Source organism: Leptonychotes weddellii, chromosome 13, assembly GCF_054177405.1.
Source record: "Leptonychotes weddellii isolate Sample4059 chromosome 13, ASM5417740v2, whole genome shotgun sequence".
Lineage (NCBI taxonomy): Eukaryota > Metazoa > Chordata > Mammalia > Carnivora > Phocidae > Leptonychotes > Leptonychotes weddellii.
Genome location: NC_138381.1, coordinates 68,244,393 through 68,265,063, shown reverse-complemented (window position 1 = coordinate 68,265,063; position 20,671 = coordinate 68,244,393). Strand labels below are relative to the sequence as shown.

Here is a 20,671-nt window from a genome sequence, read left to right as displayed (position 1 = left end):
TTTTGGCCAATGAGATACAGGCAGAATTTTCCACGGTAGCTTCCAGGTATTTCTATAGAAGTGATTTGTCATGCGCTTTCCCCCTTCTTCTTCATCCCTTTTTCCTTCCTGCTGGCTGGAATGCAGACATGATGGCCGGAATTCAGGTGGCTCCGTGGTCCATGAGGTGGCTTTGGGAATCGAACCCATACAAACAGAGCAATAAGATGGAAGAGTCTCAGTCTCTGAGGACTTTGCGGAGCAGGGACACCATGCCAGCAACAAGACAGAATGTCTCTGGACTTTAATATTAAGAAGAAATAAATCTCCCTTTTCTTTCAGTCACTGTGATTTTGACTCTCTGTTGCTCACAACTAAAATCAACCCTAACTCATATTCAGGGTGAAACTAAGACAGTCCCCGGAAGGAGATATCTTGTTTACAGCTCTCCTCGTCCATCTCTATGCACCCTCCTCAGCTCCTCCAAACTTCCTCCCCTCCCAGCACAAACCATGAGAACGCTCTCAGGCTAAACCGTCCTAGGAGAGGTCATTCCCAGACCTAAGAAACAAAACAAAACAAACAAAAAACAAAACAAAACTTTCCAAAGCAGTTGCCTTTGGACACCAACTGGTCGAACCAGCTCCCGCTGGAGAAGGAGGGCCTCAAGATTACAGACTCTCCAGGTCTCCCGCCCTCCAAAGATCTGAGCCAGCCCTCTGCCTAAGGGCCTCCGACAGCACGATCTGAATGTCCCAAACTGAGAGGAATAGGTAGCCAGTGCTATGAAGAAAAACCAGCTGACGGAAGAGAACCTGACTGTAGATCAAATGGTTGGAGAAAGTTTCTCTGAGTAGGTGGAATTTAAGTAGAGACACAAATGAAGTGAGAGACCAGTCTTGAGGAGATCTGGGGGAACAGTGTCACAGGCTGTGCGAAGAGCAGGAGGGAAGTCCTCAGACAGGAACAGTCCGAAGGACAGAAAGGAGACCACAGGACTCAAGCACAGTGAGCAACGGGTGGATGACAGCAGGGCATCAGATCAGAAAGGTAGCCAGGAGCCTTCATGTTCTTCATGAAACTTTTCAGTTTCTAAAATTATTTTAATTGTTGATTCAACTATTTGTTTGACAGATGTGAGAACAGAGACCTTTGTCCCATCTCTAGCCCCTAGGCCAGTGCTTTGTACATAAGAACTTAATAAATAAGTATAAATGAATAATGCATGGAGTCTCCCCACTCCCCGCATCTGCCCCTCCTCATGTGTTCATTAATTGGCACCACCACCCACCGGTTGCCTATGTCTAAACACTGGGCAGTGCATCTGACGTGCCCTCTCCTCCCCTCCAGGGCAGTCCCTCAGTCAAAATGCTTCTGCTTCTTTAATATATCATGGATTATGTCCACCCTTTCTCTCTCCTCAGCCAACAGCCCAGCCCAAGCCACCATCTTCCCTGGACCCTACTTTGCTGGTCTCCCTGGAGTTTTGTCCCCCAGTGCCCTCTCCACCCAGTGGCTGGTGATTTTCCTAGAACTCAGATCTCATCACACCATTCTCCTTCTCCAAACAGCTCAATGGGTACTCAAAGTGCTCAGGACAAAGCCTAACTCCTACATGAAGTCCACAAGAACCTACATCATCTGGCCCATGCCCACCTCCCCAACCATTTCCCACCTCACAATCCATGCCAGTGGACGACTGTTGTCGTCCCCCTTTTACAGATGACAAGGCAGAGGTTGAGAGAGACTAGGCCACTGACCGAGAGCAGCACAGCCAGCATTGTTCAAGTTCTTACCCACCAGGCTTTACTGTCTTTCTTAAGCTGTAAGTGCTAACACTGTCACTTCTTTAAAGACCTGGTTAGTTGAGATATTATTTTATTTATTGGACAGACAGAGAGGGAGCTCAAGCAGGGGCAGATGCAGAATAATTATCCGGGCCCTGAGAGGAGATTTCGGAAGCCGTGATAAGCTCAGGAGTAAGTAGAGGGGCCCCTGAGAGCCCTTCGCGGGGGAGTCCCTCTTTGAAAATAGGTAGAGGGGGGTGGGATGAGCTGACCCCTGACTCCCTTAACCCAGAGACACATGCAGGTAAGAGGCGCCCCTACTGACCCCTGACTCCCTGTCTCCCACTGAGTCCACTGAACCCCAGGCCCCTGGCCCGGCTCTGAGCAGCTTTCACGCTTGTGACACGTAAGGATCTCTCTGGCCAACACAGTGATGGCTTGTCCCAGGCAGCCTCCAGGCTCCCAATGTCAGTGGGTTCCTGGCGTCACCTGGCGTTCTACTGAGAAAGTCTGCAAGGGCTAAAAGAAGTTTCCAGACCCAGTGAGGAGGTAGAGGGAGAGGTGGGCTGGTGACCTGAAGGTCAGCTGTGGTCTGTTGGGTCCCTTTGGGTTCGGAGAGCCCTTGCTCCCCACTAGGCAGCGAAGAGTCCAGGCTTAGCCATCAGCACAGATCTGACTCTGTGCCTTTACTTTTCAACATAAAATGGGGTTGGGGGTGTCTGGGTGGCTCAGTCAGTTAAGCATCTGCCTTCGGCTCAGGTCATGATCCCAGGGTCCTGGGATCGAGCCCTGCTGTGCAGGGAGCCTGCTTCTCCCTCTCCTGCTCCCCCTGCTTGAGCTCCCTCTCTCTCTGTCCAATAAATAAATAAATCTTTAAGGGCGCCTGCGTGGCTCAGTTGGTGGGGCGACTGCCTTCGGCTCAGGTCATGATCCTGGAGTCCCGGGATCGAGTCCCGCATCGGGCTCCCTGCTCAGCAGGGGGTCTGCTTCTCCCTCTGACCCTACCCCCTCTTGGGCTCTCTGTCTCTCATTCTCTCTCTCTCAAATAAATAAATAAAATCTTTAAAAAAAAATAAATAAATCTTTAAAAAAACATAAAATGGGGTTAACAATATACTACTGCCTCATAGGCTTATCATGAGGATGAAGAGAGGTAAGGTATACAGGGCATTTGGTAGAGCTTGGCACATAGGGGGTCTCAAGTAATGGTGGGAACCATTACTGTTTTGTGCTTTGGGTGGTTGTTATTCACAGAATCACGTGGTGGTAAGGAGCACAGGCTCTGGAGCCAGACTGCCTGGATTTGAGCATCAGCTCTGCTACTGAGTAGCTGGGTGAGCTTCAGCGAGTTCTTTAGCCTCTCTGTGCCTCAATCTCGTCATCTGTGAACAGGGATAATCACACTGATCTTAGAGCAAATTGGAGGAGGACTAAATAAATTGATTTATGCAAAATACAACTCTTACAAAATGTTAAATAAGTGTTATTATTATTATTACCTATAGAGGTGGTCAGAGCAAGTGATCCCTGGAAAGAACTTTGGAGATAATAGTAAGAGGAAGCTAGAGCTCAATCAATAAGCATTAGCTGTGTGGGATTGTGAGGGCACTGACTTGTGTAGGGAGGGAGCATGTGGGTTGTTTATTTTATTTTATTTATTAATCATCTGCTTTTGCATGGGCGTTTGTTGGAGGAAAGAGCCCTGGGGGGCTGGGCCTGAGATTGAGACACAGTGGCGTTTTAGAAGCCACAAGCTGGTGGTCTTGGACAAGTTCCTTCCTGTTGAACCTCAGTTTCTTCATCTGTAAGATGGGGATGATGAGAGCATGAACCTCTGGGAGGGGACTGTTGTGAGAAATAAATAAACAGCACGCTTGGAAATCATTTCACTTGGTCCCTTCTAAGTATCCTGGAAATTGTAGTTGCTATTCTAGTGCTGTTACTGTGTGCAGGGTCTGTCCCACGTGGGCAAGGTGATTCAGACCCAGGGTTGCTAACACGACATCATCTGCTCAGCCAAGATCTGCTGAGCTCCTATAAGGCACCAGGCACCCTTCTAGGCACAGGGGATGATGCTGTGAACAAGACACACAAGGGTCCTGCCCTCCTGGAGCTGAATGTGCTGGAAATTCCACTAGTGTCGTCTGTTGGGGGTTCTGAGAAAGGGAAGGAAAAAAGACATGAGCATATGCACCCCCCGTTTGCTGGAAGATGTGTTGGGCTCCGGGGGTATTCATGGAGGGAACTCTGAGACGGGGCTTCCTGGACCTGGAGCCTGAGTGAATGCGGGAGGCCACCAGGATCGGCCCCATGCCCGGAACGAGAGCTCTGGAGCCCTAGAATTGTAGAGAAAACAGTGAGCAAAAATGCGGTCCCGGTCCCGAAAGTCATGCACTTGAGGGAGCCACAGAGGCTCCTCCTTCAGTCCCGATTAGACTCCACCCCACACAGGGTTAGGGCTGGGCCTGCAGGTGAAGGGGTGTGAGGCTGGGCAGGGCCGGGGGCTGGAAATACTTAGAGGAGGAGGGAACGTGGGGTCTTGCTGCCGTGCAAGGGAAGAGCACGGAAGTGGGCAGCCAACCAACGGAGTCTTTGTCACTACCTGGCTGACCTCAGGCTGCTGCCGTTCCCTCTGGATCCCGCCCCCGTTTCCCAACTGCAGGGTGATGTCACCCTCCTCCTGGGCTGTCTGTTCGAGGATGAACGGTAGTCCTTCCCAGGTGAAAGCTCTAAGAGGAAAGCAGCCCAAAGAACACTTGTTCTGGACCCTGGGGCCTACTATTGCCCCCACCCCTGCCCCAACAGGCACAGGAATCCCACAGGGGCTTTCCTTCCCGGGGAGAGCCAGCCTGGCGGCCCCTCTCCCTCCCTGGCTCCTCCTGGGCCTGGCCCCATGTTTTCATGTGGCTAATGACAGCCCGTAGGGTTTACTGACCCCTCTCCAGGTGGCTGGGCCAGCAGGCTGAGCATCTGCCTCCTTCCTCAGCTTCCCAAAACAGAAGGCTGGCCTGACCCAGAAGTGTGCTGAGAATCTGGGGGCGGGTGGACAGCATACAGCAAGCATGTGGGAAGATGACTGGACGAGACCCGGGGGCCCCCAAATACCCCCAAGTGTGGCCCTTGGCAGGTGGCTTCACCTCTCCGAACCATGAGGGTCCAGTGAGGTCATAAATAAAGTGCTGAGCACATGGCCTGGTATACAGTCAGCGCTCAATAAATGTGAGCCATGCCTGTGATTATAAGAGGTAATGCAGCAGAGGGGCCAAGAGCCAGACTGCCTCGGTTCGAATCCCAGCTCTGCCACTTAACCGGGTGTGTAGACTCGGGTGAGTCACATAATCTCACTGAGCCTCAGTTTTCTCAGCAGTACAATGGGGATAATGAAAGCCCCTTCCTTGTAGGGTTGTAGGAGGGATTCCGTGAGTTCAGATACATAAATCCAAAGGGCTTAGAACAGAAGCCGGCACACGGAAAGTGCTGGATAAATGCTAATGATTGCTATTTCTGCTTTCTAGCTGCACCCCTTCCTCTCCTCTCCTGCTGGCTTCGGGGCTGCAAGCATCCTTGAAATGAGAAGGTGGATGAAGGCTCTGTGGGGTTGTGGCAAAGAGACCTAGAGAGGAAGAAGGAGGTTCTTCCAGCTCACACCCATCAGCAGACTCGCCCATAAATAAACACAGCCCCATCCGGGCATAAACACAATCACCGCTCCACCCACTCAAATCCACACACAAACGAACTGGAGTCCCAGGCCAGGTCCCAGGCAGGGCCGGCTTTCTTCTCTGTGGCAGGCAGTGAATCTCCCCACTGGGGCTCCAACCCAGCCGGCCCCGCCCCAGCTGTAATGACAGGGAGAGCCAGGCTTCTGTGTCCAGCCATGACGTCAGCCTGGAGCTTCGAGCCCGATGATCTCACCAGAGTCAAGTGGGGACCCAGTCACTCACTCGGGGTGGGGGAGGGGGGCACCTCAGTCTCCCTATCTGGGCTAGTGGGGGAGGGAGAGTGGGGGTCTCCACCAGTCAGCTCGGCGCGGACCCAGGTGCCCCCCAACCCCAGGCCCTGCCACCCTGGAGCCGTGCCTCTGCTTCCTCACCTGCAAAATGGGGGTGGGGAGAACACCCCTGTTGTTGTTGCTGCGAGGGTTTAACATGAGGGGCAACCCGGGGCTCCCCATGGAGACAGGTCTGTAGGAAGAGGCTGTAAATGCTAGTGGTGGTTGTTCTCCACACTATTATTTTTAGCAAACGGCCTCATGCCCGCACTGCCTAACATCAAACTGATTTCTCAGGCAGTGACTCATTGAATTCCTTAACACCCCACCCCACCCCACCCCACCCTGTGAGGACGGCAGGGCTGAGACCCTGCAGCCCACAGATGGAGAACTGCATGCCCAAATCGCCCACCTGTTGTTGGGGACAGATCAAAGATTGGAACCCAAGCTCAGGGGGCCGTTAGGTCAAAGGACAATTTGTAAGTTCATTCTCCGGAAGCTATGGGGGAGCAACAGGGAAATCTAGCAAGTAGGTCCTCTCTGGGCGACGGGTTCAGGCCAGATCCACTGCACCTACTGATAATTAGCATTATTAGCAGTCATAATCCGAGGACTACTACTACTAATAGAGGCTACCATTGGTTATCACTTCCTAGGGCAGTTTCCTCACAGGATTGTTACTGTGGTTGAAGGCAGTTTAGTATTTGGAAAGCACTTAGAACAGGGCCCAGCATACAGCAAGCTTTACGTAATTGAGAACTCAAAATTGAGTATATAAAAGTGTCAGTCTGCTAAATGTTTAAGGATGATCACCTCATGTGGTCCTCATGGACACAGCCACGAGGTGGCTACTATTATGTCCATTTTACAGGTGGGAAGACTGACGGGCTCACAGATGCCCAGGGAATAATGTTACTGCTCCCAGAGGACGCTGAAGGCAAGCTCCCAGGTCGGGTTGTAAGCGGGGGCAATTGCTGCCCAAGGCCACCTGCTTTCAAATCCACTGGGCTCCCATCCCTCTTCTCTCCTTCGGCAGGTCCCCAAGGCGGGCAGGACGCAGCAGGCTCTGGGGAAGGTATTACTGGGGTGACCGGAGCCCTGGCAGGCGGAGGGTTATTAATAGCCTAGCCGGTCTTTGCACCGGACTTGGGGAGGCGGGCGGGGGAGGGAGCGGCGGGAGGGGGCGGAGCTGAGCCCAGCCGGGGAGGAGAGTGTCCGGACTGGCTGGCTGGACTTGGCCGCCAAGGCTCCTCCCCGCCCCCTGGGAGCCCAGCTGTTCCCTCAGCTGATTCTCGGGGACTGGTTCATCACCTCCGAATACTCCTGTGACAGGAGGCACTGGCAAAGCCCGCCCCCAGCCCCAGGCAGCAATAAATAGAAGGCTCTCAGCCCAGGAGAAGCAAGGAGAAGTTTCTAGGCCCGCGTCCCTGGGTTTATTAACCTCCTGACGCTCCTCCATGAGACGTCTCAGCGGCTCTGGCTGAGAGCCTGGACAGCCTGGGAGGACAGTGACTGGCTGATCTCCGGTGAGGCAGTGCGGAGAGGGGCCCTCTGGAATTCTGCTGGGCCGGCAGGTGGTCGCCTTTGGAGTGTCTTTGGGGGCTGGGACCCCAGCCGGGTACCCCCTCTGTCCTTGGCAGTGGATGGTTCAGCGTTTTCTGAAGCTGAAGAATAAGCTCGGAGGGCCAGCGCCCCCACCCCCCCACATCACCTTGCTGTGTGACCTTGGGCAGGTGGCTCCCTCTCTCTGAGCCTCCGTTGCCCCTCCAGCTCAGCAGCCATGGCTGATGGTCAGATGCCCTTCTCCTGCCACTATCCAAGCCGCCTGCGCCGGGACCCCTTCCGGGACTCGTCCCTCCCCTCGCGCCTGCTGGATGATGACTTTGGCATGGACCCCTTCCCCGACGACCTGACGGCCTCATGGCGCAACTGGGCCCTGCCTCGATTCTCCCCGGGGTGGCCTGGGACCCTGAGGTCAGGCATGGTGCCTCGGGGGCCGACGGCTGCAGCCAGGTTTGGGGTACCTGGGGAGGGCAGAAGTCCCCCACCCTTCCCCGGGGAGCCCTGGAAAGTGTGCGTCAACGTGCACAGCTTTAAGCCAGAGGAGCTGATGGTGAAGACGAAAGACGGATACGTGGAAGTGTCTGGTGAGTGAGGGGCAGGAGTGAGAGAGAACCAGGAGAGGAGTGTAGGCCTCAGCCCCGGGAATAGTCAAGAGAACGTCTCTTCCCTTAGAGGGTGAGCTGTGACAGCAGCGTGTGACTCAGGTGACTTCAGGGCTGAGGAATGCAGCCCAGAGAGCCCACAGAAGTTATCTTTCTGGAAAAGCGCTCCTGTCCTGGCTTCCAGGAGACACCTCAACCTGACCCAGCTGGGGGGGCCTTTGGGGGCTGTATCAGTCAGAATAGGGGCTGGGAAATGGAAACCACGGCACACGTTTTGACAGAAAAAAATTTCATGTAAAGAATGAGTTCAACAGACATAGAAGAAATACAAAGACAAGAGATAGGACTCTCGGCGCCCCAGGGACACAGCACAGTCTAGAAGGGTGTGCCATGATAGAGCTAATAATCAGCACAGGTTTCAAGAAGAACACCTCCCCTTGTCCCAGATAAGGAAACTGAGGCATGAGAGTCACTATAACGATTCTAATTGGTAACCTTGATTGAGCGCTTACTCTCTGCTAGGCACCATACTACACGCTTTACCGGTAGCATCTCAGTTAAAACAACTAGAAGAGGTGGGGCCTGTTTGTCTCCTCTTTTTACAGAGGAGGAAACTGAGGCACAGAAAGCTTAAAGTAACATGCCCACAGCTGCCTGGATTCAAACCCAGGCTGTCTTGGGACCTGGGAGGCCAGAAGGGATTTGACGGTTTATTGAGCACCTACTGGGTACCAAGAACTGGGCTAAGACTCTTACATTCCTTCTACCAGATAATCCTCACTCACTCCAGCCCTGGGAAGCGGGGCTGTCTACTCCCATTTTACAGCTGAGGAGGTTGAGGCCCAAGCAGGACTTGTCCAAGGTCACGCCGTGAGTCAGCAGCCAGCAGGAAGAGTTTGGGCCTGCCCAGGACTCCAGGCCCAGGGCTTGCGCCACCTCCCAGCCTGGGCGAAAGGAAGAGGAGACAGGAGCCTCAGTCCCCATTAAGCAGGGCAGCAGGGGAACGGCTTCCTCTGTCTTCCCTCCCAATTAAGGCTGCATTAAAAGGAGTGTGTTCCTGGCAGGCTGCCAGCCAGAAAATCAGTAAAAGCCATTGCAAAGCCAGGCTGGGCAGAGACAAGCCCGGCAGGGCAGGGCGGCGTGTAGGGGGAGTTTCAAAGCCTCGCAGGGCGGAATTATAAACATCAGAGGTTTCGGGGGGGGGGGGTAGGTGTCACGAGGCATGTTGGGGCCACGTGCGGATGGAGGTGTTCAGCCGGGCCTTCCCAACTTGGCTGCAGTTGAACCTGGCTCTGCCATGGACCAGCAGGATGTGCAAATTGTTTATGTTCTTTGTGCGTTGTTTCCTTACCTGGAAATGGGGGTTCCAGTGGCTACGCAGCATGAGGATCGCTGTATTACATGGGCCGATGCATGTCCAGTGTAGACCTGCTGCCTGGAACACGAGGGATCAGTATTCCTACGGCTGTGATGTTGCTGTTATTAAAATGCTGGGTACAGAGCAAGGCCCCAGGAGACCGTAAATGGTAGATGCTCTTTGAGACCTGGGTTCCAGTCCCAACCCTGCCAGATGGATAAGGACAAGAAAGTCTTCCCACCACTCAGAGCCTCAGTTTCCTTATCTGCAGAACAGGTTGTGTAATAATATCGGGCCTGCAAGTCTGTAGGGAAGATTAAAAATACATGCAGACAATATATGATAATAAATGCAGAGAGTCTGTAAAATGGGGAGAATGACAGTGTCTGTCCGGCACTCTGTGAATAAGGGGATTATTACCAACACCTCTCCCATCTTTGTTTTAATTGGGATTCCAGAATCTTCCACCCCAGGTTGGAGGGTTTCCCATGCCCTGTGGCCCCTCCAGGAGACCTCTGGAGGATGTTTCCTTCATTCTCCTTTCTAGGTGCTTCTTACTAACTGGGCTGTGGCAACTCCAGGCTGAGATCCCAGATAAGTACCTTACTAATCCAGCGGCTCTGCATGAGGCTTTGAGCGGGTCATGGAGCCTCAGTTTCCATATTTGTAAAATGGGGTTGTTGGGTGCTTAAGTAAGGCAGACAAAGCCTTTTAAAGTTGTAAAAATGCCTCCCAGGTGTGCACTTAGCAACCTCAGCTTGACAGAATCCAAATCCCCTGAGAGTACGTACAGAGACTTTCACAAATGGATTTAAGAAATCAGATTGATATCAGGGCTCCATTTAAAATCAGATCCAGTCTTTTCTCCTCTTATCACATAATGACAGACCTATTCTTCCTCAAGCACCTGGTGCAGGGCACTGTGCTCAATGCCTGTGTATGTTGGCTCCCTGGTTCCTCACATGGACTCTCAAGGAAATATGGGTAGGTTTGTGATACCCACTTTACAAGTGAGGAAGTTGAGGCTCAGAGAGAGTAACTCACCTGAGATCCCCTGTCCTCCATGGCACATATCTGCAATTCAAAGCCAGGCCTGCTTAGATGGTTCCAAGTCAGGATGGCTGGATTTTCTTCTGCTTATACGGCCTTGGGCAAATCCTGCCACCTCTTGGGCCTCAGTTTTCCTTAGGAGGAGTTGAACTCAATCAGTATGTATTTGCCAAATGGTACATTTTAAGATATCAATAGGTATCTAAGAAATGCAGGATAGGTGGCCCAGAATTTTAAAGATGTGCCAGAGGAAACAAAATTATAAACAGGTCTCCTCACTGCAGGACTTATCAGAGCTTTGAATTTGCTTAGGTAATTTATGGATCTCTGGAGGCAGCCCTGTCTTATCTGACCACATCTGAGTGTCTAGTTCCAGGGAAGTATTTGGAAAATGCTAGACTAGATGCTTTCCATGATGCCTTATCCACCCCTACTCCTACCCTGCAGCCACCAGCCAAGAAATATTCTCTTCATGGGCCACTGGGCCAGGACCTGGCCAAGAAGGAACTGGAAAATCCAGAGGCCTTATTCCCACCCCTTCTCCTTAATCCCAGGGCCTCCGCCTCCCCTGGAAACAGCACCTTCTTTCTTTAGCTGGACCAATGCCTTTCCCCGAAGTGCTGATGCCTGCTTCTTGGCACCTACGTTTCTCTGAGGCATGTTGAAAAAATAGTAGCTGTGAGGGGCCTCTGGCTTGCCCTGGCCTCCGGATGAGTTCTTTTTTTAAAAAAAGAATCATAATTACTTTTTTTCTGTTTACAAAAATAAAATATTTCCACGGTAGAAAATGTAGATAGGAAAGCAAAATCAGAAATTAAAAATCACTCATAATCCTTAAGCTGCCCTAATAAATAGGTATTCAAATTATATGCAAATTAAGCTTCAACATGAACCTCCGGTAGCAACATCCATTTTCAACCAGGCTTTATGGAAATCTTGGAGCTGTGCCTGCTCAGAGATCTTCCCCTCCCTAACCCCAATACCCTATTTTCAGGGTGTGGACAGGCAAGCTTAGCCTTTCAGGAGCGGTCCTTTCCCAGACATCAAAATAAGCCACAAACCTTCACCCTCACACAACATTTTTACAACTTACAAAGCAATCCTGTGACTCATTCTCATTTGCTCAGCAACCCAATAATTAGGAAGGTGTTGCCATCCCCATTTTAGAGAAGAGTAAACTGAGGCTCAGAGAAGAATGGGGTTGTGCTAAGAAGTGTTAGAGCAGGGACTGAAAGTCCAAAACCTACATCCCTTTGCTCCAGCATTTCCAAGCTGTGTGACCCTGGGCGTATCACTTAACCTCTCTGAACTTCCGTTCCCCATCCACAAAATGGTAATAATGAAAGTCCCCGCTTTCTAAGGTTGTCATGAAAATTAAAGAAATAGCTGTAGCCAGGGGCTAGGAGGGTGGCTGACACCAAGTGAGCGCTAGGTAAGAGTCTGTTATTGCTATTGTTTTCATCATCATTGTTTATTATTCTCAGGACACCAAGTGTGCGAAAGGGCTGAGTCAGAGGCACTGGCCAGTCCCCAGGGGAAGCAGGCCTCCAGAGGCCTGGGCTCTGGGGAGGGTTTCAGGGAACAGACAATGTTCCCCTGGCCACAGGCCTGGGTTAGGGCTGGACAGTTGGTACTCACGGACTTGGCAGGTCCAAATCTACTCTCCCAGCACCTTCAGAGCATAGCGTGTTCTGGGTAACCAGACACTCCGGTTTAAAAACGAATTCCTATCCGGTACCACTTTCTGCCCCCCTTGTGAGTGAATAAACGGATGCAGCCTTTCCTAAGGGCCATTTAACAATACAGATCAAGCCTCAGAAATCCTAGAACTTAGAATTTATCCTAAAGAAGTCATCAGGCTGGATGCGAAGATCCAGCTGTAAGGGTGGTCAGTGCAATGTGGTGCGATAGGTTCTTTCTAAGGTCACATATCTGTCTCAGTGCCCAAAAGCCAGGGAGTGACTAAATGAACTTATGTATCCCTACAGAGGAATGTTGTGCAACCATTAAAAAGTCACGTGGTGGAAGAATATTTGGTGTAACATGGAAAAATATCATGTGTTAGCAAGAGATAGCAGTTTTGAGCATAACATAAAATATGATCCTATTTGCTAAAATACATGGTATACCTCTATGCCATATAACATTTATGCGTGCCTAAGTAACATAGAAAGAAAAGTCTGGAACTTATACAAAAATGTGGTTTCGTCGGGGGGTTTCAATCATTTATTTCTTTATTTTCTACATTTTCTAGAATACCCTTGTATTATCTTACAATCAGAACAAAGTCATTAATAAAGAAAGTATGAATAATTTAAAAAAGCAATTAATAAGGTAATCACCTATAAATTGTCAGTTTTTAAAAAACCAGGGCTGCAAAAAAAAAATCCCACAGGGTTATTTACAGTCTGGATTCCAAAGCTTCTCAGAAGGGTGTCGCTGTGCACATGAGGGTTCTTGGCCGGGAAATGTGGCCCCACAGATGAGGAACAAATAAAAGATAAGAGCTAGAAAGCTCCACTGGGCACTAATCTGGTTTGTGTCAAGAGAAATTAGAGAGGCGCCGGGGTGACTCAGTCGTTAAGCGTCTGCCTTCGGCTCAGGTCATGATCCCGGGATCCTGGGATGGAGCCCCGCATCGGGCTCCCTGCTCAGCGGGGAGTCTGCTTCTCCCTCTGCCCCTGCCCCCAGCTTCTGCTTACTCTATATCAAATAAATAAACAAAATCTTAAAAAAGAGAGAGAAATTAGAGGCTTTCCCCATTAAAAAAAAAAAAAAAAGACTGAAGAGTTGCCAGGAGGCTCAGAAGTTGCTATAAAAATTGCAAGGTGATAGCCAGTTTGGGCCCAAACCTTCATGTAATCTTACCTTTTTCCTTCCCGAGGAAGAAGAACTGCCCTCCCCTGCTACCCCGTGGAAGGCGGGGCAGGTAGAATTTCAAATCTGTGATGTCTGATGTGTCATTTCTTAAGGAGACTCTGGGTGTTTTTGTTTTGTTTTGTTTTTTAGCAGATTGAAGCATTATTTCCAGGCAATTCATCCGTTTTAGGTACAGATAATGTGGCTCAAAGAGCTCATTGCAAGCTGGAACAGGAAGAGGGGCGTGAGACCCCAGCACTTGGCGTAGATTCAGGGAGAGCTGGTTCAGAGCCCAGGCCTGCCATGCACCTGCTGGGTGACTGTGGACCCATCACTGGGCCTCAGTTCCTGCCTCCGTCACCAAGGGGGAAGGAAGCCCACCTTCAGAGCCAGGAAAGGCTCTGTGCGTTGTAAAGCCCACTGGGTGGCAAGCCAGCCCTCAGCATGTGACCCCACTTCTTTCCTACCACCCCTTCTGGGATGCTAGCCTCCGGGTTTGACGGGCTGGCTAGAGGGGAAGGGCTGAGGTTGCTCAGACAACTGGTGTCTCCAGACTGAGCCCAGAGCCAAAGGGTGGGGAAGGGGCAGGGGCTGGGGCAGGATTCGAACCCAAGCCCGAGTCCTAACTGAAGTCCAGGGGCATAGATGCTTACATGTGGCATTCCGCTCCCTTCTAGGCAAACATGAAGAGAAGCAGCAAGAAGGTGGCATCGTTTCCAAGAACTTCACAAAGAAAATCCAGTAAGTCCCCTGGCGGTGTGTTTTCCAGGGTGGGGGCGGAGCAGCGGGTAGTGTCTGGGACCCGAGATCTGGTGTGTCTCCCTCTTGGGCATCTCTCTTTCAAGACAAGCCCCAGGGCGGGGAATTGAACCCTCACCGCTCACCCCTCACACCTAAAGGGGAGAAGGTGTCACAGCAAACCTGTGATTCCGTGAAAATCGGGGCACCCTCCGACCCACGTGGTATGTCTGGGGAGTATCTCCATCACCATCAAGAGGGCCTGTCCCCTGATGCCCAAATGCCCAGTAGAATCTTGCGAAAGTTGCTTGCTCTGAGTGTCCCACCACCACCCGGAGAGCATGCCGCCTTCCCTAGAGCATGAAGCTGAAAGGTGTCCCGACATTGCTGTTTCCTCCCGGGGGGGGGCTTTGGAGGCTGAGACTTTGGGACACGTGAAGGGCAGGTTTTGCTGAGGGGTGTGGGAAGGGCTGAGCCTGGGGGAATCATGCCAGCACCAGGAAGACCACCAGGCTGGGCCAGTGAATCAAAGCCAACCGTAGGGAGGGAGCCTGCGGCAAGGTGCCGAAGAGAGACACCTCTTCCCACGCACACCCTCTAGGCAGCAGCACCCGCCACGTACACTTCTGGCCCCAAAGTCTTGTCCCAGTCAGTGCAGTTAATCTCTGCTGCGGGCAGAAGAGACATTACCCTCCTTGTATGATGGGGAAACTGAGTTCCCAGAGGTGAAGAGACCTGCCCAGAGTCCTTACGATTTGAATTTAGAACAGCCCCCAACCGATCCCTGAACCCTGAGTGCCACGCTCATGTCTGGAGCAAGGGATGCCCCTTCCTTACCCGTAAAAGGGATCGGGTGGGTGCTGATTCCAGAGTCACAGCCACCAGCGCACAGTAGGTCCCCAGAAGTGGCAGTTTGTTGTGACTATTACTGGTGGTGGTGTTGAGTCTTTACTCCATGCCTGGCCCTGGCAGAAATGTCCCGGGGCTGGAAGCGAGTGTGCTGGCTGCATTGAGGCTTCTTTCAGCTTTGGGATTCGGCAGGCCTGTCTCTCCTGCCATGTGCCCAGTCCTGACCCGCCCAGCGCCTCTGGAGTTCTTAGAAGCCCATGGACGCTTCCTGATAAGGCAAACGGCTGTTTTTCTTCACGCTCGCTGGCTCGCCTGCCATCCCCAAAACCCACACCTCTCCCTGGTATAGCAGCCACATGAAACGCTGCTCAGAGGGAGAGGGGAAAGGAAAGGGGGTGGGGGGAAAGGTGCAGGGGGAGCTGATGTTTCTTGGAAGACACTCAAATAAGATCTCAGGATGGAGTCACAGGCAAGGCAACGCTGGGGAAGGGACTGAGCTGGAAAGAAGTCAGGGGGTTAATCATCTTTATAAAATGTGGATTTCCCCATCTCCGAGGCCTCCGAGAAACAGCTTGCTGGGGTGACTTGACCAGACAGAAATGCCTAAAGCTGCTCAAGGCACAGCTGGGGTCCAGCAGCTGAGCAGAGCTACTTGTTACAATATTGGACTAGCCATTGTCCTGAGCCCCCCAAGTGCCCTCCCTAGCCAGCCTGGCCACCCTGACCCTATCCGCAGGACCCTCCGAGCTTCCCCCACATTCCAGAAACAAAGGGTCTCCAGCACCCTCCTCCATCACTGTGGCACGTATCCATCCATTCTGGTGGGTCATTGTCCCACTGGGCCAGTTGCTAAGTATTTTGAAGCTCCTCTGGACGTAGGGAGTCCTGGTTCCATGATAAAGAAAGTGGATAACTTGGAACAGCTCCCTGAACTATCCTGAGCTTCTGTCCCCACATTCCCTCAAGGACAGAGCTGTGATGGGGGATGAGAGGAAGCGTGTAAAGCATTTAGCATGGGGTCCAGACTCAGTGTTCAGTCCATGGGGATTAATATTATTTAAAAACTCTGCAAGGCTGGAGTCACACGAGAGCAGCTGGAACCTCCTGGGACGCCCTGGCTCTGCCCAGACTCTAGACACCAAGAATGGCCCTGGCCCACTCTCAGGAGACTCCATTGCCTCTCCCAGGAAAAGCTCCGGTCATCAGAGGACAGGGAAGCTCCTTCAGCCAGACTGAGATCCTTGGAGATTTCCTCCCAGGCAGGATTCTACAGCCTTTGCCACGGCTAGGAAATTCTTCCCAACACATCCATCCCCATGTGAAAGGCGCCATTTTGACTGGGTGAGGGGGAGAAGGAGAGGTCTTGGAATTTGCTGATCAGGTTGGGGGGCAGGGCAAGACTGTAGATGGGATCTTTCCACACCCAACTTGGGTGGGAGGACAGGAAGCAGGGGACTCAGGAAATCATCAATGGAAGATGCTCAGAGTCAAAGCAAACTTTAGTTCCTTGCTCCATCTCTTCCCAGGTATCCGCTCTGCCTTTATTGACATCTGCAGTGTGTCAAGAGCCATGTGACGAGGGGGTTAGGTTTAATATTATTTCGCCTTTAAAAGAATCCTATGAAGTAGGTATTATTAAGCCCATCTTCTGCATGAGAAAACTGAAATTCAGAGGGATTTTGGAATCCCACAAAGGTCACACAGCTAGTAATGAGCCAGATCTGGGATTTGAACACAGGTCTCCCCACCTTCAAAGCCCATGGCCTTCCTACCTGGTTAGGTGAGACCCCATTGCAGTCATTCACAGACCATCGTCAAATACTTTTTGCCTTATGTGCTTATATTCCCATATTATTATTTGCTTAAGATTTCTTTTCCTTTTGATCAGGTCACTTTTGCAAAAGTTAAATTCCTACTAAAACGTTCACTGAAGAGGGCAATCGTAAAACAAATCCAATGAAAGAAAAATGCGGTTGAATAGGTAGCACTGTCTGCCTAAGGGTCCAAGCCTTAGATCAGCTCTCTATTTGTTAAAAACAGAAAATAGCAAGGGATAGAGGCTAAAGGTGTTTAGGTCATGTTAACACTTAGCTGAGACCTTCTTTTGGATGCAAATGGAGGGATTGAAAGAGAATACAAGAGGAATAGTTTTCCTATAGCCAGTGACTGCATAACGACTAACACTTACTGAGCACTTACTGTATGCCAGGCACTGGGCTAAGCCTTTTGCTTTCATTATCCCGTGTAATTCTCGCACTACCTTAAGAGGTAGAAACCAACTGTTAACCCACGTTTCCTATAAGGAGGTAGGTTCAGAGAGCCTAGCTCACTAGCCCGAAGTCACACAGTCAGGAAGAATCAGAATTCGAACTCAGCTCTGCCTGCCTGCAAAGGCCATGCTCTGGATCGCGGCGGCCCTGCCCCATTTCATCAGGTGTGCTATGGGTTAGCATGCAAATAGTTAAACAGAGTTGGCCCATCCCCAGTAGTGGGAGGGAGGTCCAGACTTTTGGCCTCCTCTGTGCTTCAGAAGTTTGACTTGGCCACTGCCCAAGTTCCCTCTTTCTCTTCCCTCCTTCCCAGCAGGTCCCTTGTTAATCTCTGTGGCTCTAATTTAGCAGGAGTCTCCTGGGTAGATGAGGCTCATGTGGTTACATGTTGCTACTCACAGCAAAAACTCCCCACCCCCTTCAGGAAGGATCCTGCCCTGGCCAGGAATGGGTCTGCCTCCTTGCCTGGTTCTTTCATCAAAACCTCTGCATTTCTAACAAGCAGGGCCATCCTGGACCAGTGGAAAGATCTATGCTGATCAACCCTCCTGGCTTCCTTTTTTTTTTCAAAAGTCTGGTGCCGGGGGAGGCAATAGGACATCATGATCAGCTGCTCTGACTTTGGAGGCCAAGATTCCAATTCCATTCCCATCTGCTTCTTTCCAGCAGTGTGACCTTGGGCAAGTCACTTCACCTCTCTGGCCTCAATTTCCTTGTCTGTAAATGGGGACAGTAACAGAACTTGCCTGGTGGGATCATTGTCAACAACTAGAGGAGATGACACACAGGTGAACTACCTGGCACATAGAAAGTACTCAGAAGGTCATAGTTTTCATAATCTTTATTAATAATGGCATCCCAATGAGGCCATGAACATGTTCTCACAATTCTGGTAATTAGTTGAAGGAAGCATGTTCCAGATTGTCTCTTTCACCCAAAACAATCAAAAAATCATAAAAAAAAAAAAAATAGCTTCAGAACTGGAACCAGAGTTGGATTCAGAAATCCCTTTGAGGTTCTCACTCACTGAGCCTGCCACTTGATTTCCCCAAGTCTCTGCTAAATGTTCTGTGCAATGGGCATATTAATTCCTACCTATGAACCACTCTGGGCTTTTTTTTTTTTTTTAAAGATTTTATTTATTTATTTGACAGAGAGAGACACAGCGAGAGAGGGAACACAAGCAGGGGGAGTGGGAGAGGGAGAAGCAGGCTCCCCGCAGAGCAGGGAGCCCGATGCAGGACTCGATCCCAGGACCCCGGGATCATGACCTGAGCCGAAGGCAGTCGCTTAACCAACTGAGCCACCCAGGCGCCCAACACTCTGGGCTCTTTATAAAGTTCTAGCCAGGTCACTTCCTATAAATGTGTTTTGGGAACAAAGCAGTTACGACCTGTTAAGAGATACTTCAGCTGTGACCCAAATCAAGGCTCATTCTAAGCATCAGAGAGAATGTTGCCAGGTGGCCAGCCTGTTCCATCCTTAATTCACCAGTAACCCGTCCTGTAGGAAAGCACTTGCAGTAGGCACATGGCAAATGAAAGTGTGTTACCTGCTGTGAGTTACCACCTTACCTGCATTTTATTTTTTTTTATTTTTTATTTTTTTTAAAGATTTTATTTATTTATTTGATAGATAGAGAGAGAGAGCACAAGTAGGCAGAGCGGCAGGCAGAGGGAGAGGGAGAAGCAGGCTCTCCGCTGAGCAGGGAGCCCGATGCGGGGCTCAATCCCAGGACCCTGAGACCATGACCTGAGCCGAAGGCAGCCGCCCAACCGACTGAGCCACCCAGGCGCCCCCTTACCTGCATTTTATAACGGGATGGTAGTGCGGGCCATTTCTGCCAGCAGCCGGTCCAATGTGGGCGAAGACCTCAACCAAAGGCCAAACATCTGGGCCACAGTGATCTTGTAAGTTAACTGTTGGAACACCATGTTACCATTTGCAAAGCGTGTTCAGACTCCGTCTGGCTTCAAATACTATAGTATACAAGTTTTATATTGCTGTCTCCATTTGCAGATGAGGGCATAAACTCAGAGCAACTGAGTGACCTTCCCAAGATTGCCCAGCTAGAGAGGGGCAGAGCCGGGCTTCAAACCCAGTGTCTATGCCCTCAAAGCCTAAATTTGTATCAAAGCTATGTTCTTCCAGATGCACAAAAGTTTGTTTAAGCTGTATGAAACATAGTACATGAATAGTATCTTGTGCTTCTCCTAGGCTTCCGGCAGAGGTGGATCCTGTGACAGTCTTTGCCTCGCTTTCCCCAGAGGGCCTGCTGATCATCGAAGCTCCCCAGGTCCCCCCTTACTCACCATTTGGAGAGAGCAATTTCAACAATGAGCTTCCCCAAGACAGCCAGGAAGTCACCTGTTCCTGAGACCCCAGTCTTGGCCCATCTTTTTCCCTCCCCAACCCCAGGGCTTCTCTGATTCCTGGGTACATGACTTTAGCTGAATTCGTAGATTTAGTGTGACTCAAATGTTGGGGGGGGGGGTTGCAGGGTGGCCTGACCACCGACTCCCTGGATAGGGTAGTAGTAGGTGTTTCCATAGGATGGCGCAATTGGCAGGCCATGCTCAGTTGCCTGAAGCCAAAATGCTGGGAGATTTTCTTTCTTTCCCTTTTCTCTCATGATGAAAATGTTGCCCATTCTGTAGTTGCAAAACAGAAGGGGACATGACATTTCACACTGTATCTTCCCTTGCAGCGAATGCAAGGGTTGCTTCTCTCTGGGGACCTCCCTGTCACCCAGATTCCTGTTCTGGGTTCCCACTTTCCATGCCTGCCCCATGGTTTGCTGGATGGAGTCCATTAGCTCACTCTACTGTGTTTCCGCAGTGCTGGCCTACAAAGGGGGATAGCTAGGTCTTACCCCCCATATGGGATTTATCCAACAGCCACATGAAAACAGTGCCTTCTGCTCTTCACCCAAGCGTTTATATAGCATGTTCCCAAGTTGGCACTCCCTGAGGACTCTGGAAGCCCATTCATTCTCTGCCTAAAGTGCTCCCCCTCCCCCGCTTCTTGTGCCTCCTATGTCCAATTTGGGACTTTTACAGAGGGGGCTGTCTCCAAACAGCTCCACCAGGAACCAAGCAAAGGCCAGACAGACTGGTAGGCAGGCTAGTGGTATTATGTATATGAGTGGGACTTGTGTGTCATTGTTATTTGAATTGTGCTGTTGTTTGGGGGGGGAAATAACAGTAAATAATAGTAATAATAAAAGAGCTGATGTTCTTAGCCTTGTGTGCTTCTTTTGATGGGGAATGCTAAATGCTATACCACTGAGAGAGCTGATATCAATTAGGAATACGTGTAGCTACAAATAATGTTACGCAACAAATAGTGGTTTAAATGACATAAACATCTATTGTCTAACTTTACAAGAAGTTTAGAGATGAGCGATTTCAGAGGTTTTTTTCAGTTCATACGCCACCAAGAGCCCAGAGATCTTTCTCCTCTGCCATCTCTGACAAGTCTAAAAGATCAGTCCTCATGTTTGCAATATGGCTGCAGCAGCTCCAGTCATCTCATCTTCATATGACAATGTACAGGAAGAGAAGGCAGGGGTAAAAAAGTCTTCTCATTTGGCTTTCTCTTTTATCAATGAGCAAGATCTTTTCCAG

The 20,671-nt window shown here is 50.7% G+C and overlaps 1 protein-coding gene across 1 annotated transcript; it reads left to right on the top strand.

Annotated features, from left to right (window-relative positions):
* The first annotated feature begins 7,048 nt into the window (after positions 1-7,048).
* HSPB8 (heat shock protein family B (small) member 8) lies at positions 7,049-20,285 on the top strand. Its single transcript, XM_081802099.1, has 3 exons — positions 7,049-7,904; positions 13,866-13,929; positions 19,263-20,285. Exons 1-3 carry the CDS (start codon positions 7,538-7,540, stop codon positions 19,420-19,422), a joined length of 591 nt encoding a protein of 196 aa, XP_081658225.1. The 5' UTR covers positions 7,049-7,537; the 3' UTR covers positions 19,423-20,285.
* The last annotated feature ends 386 nt before the right edge of the window (positions 20,286-20,671 follow it).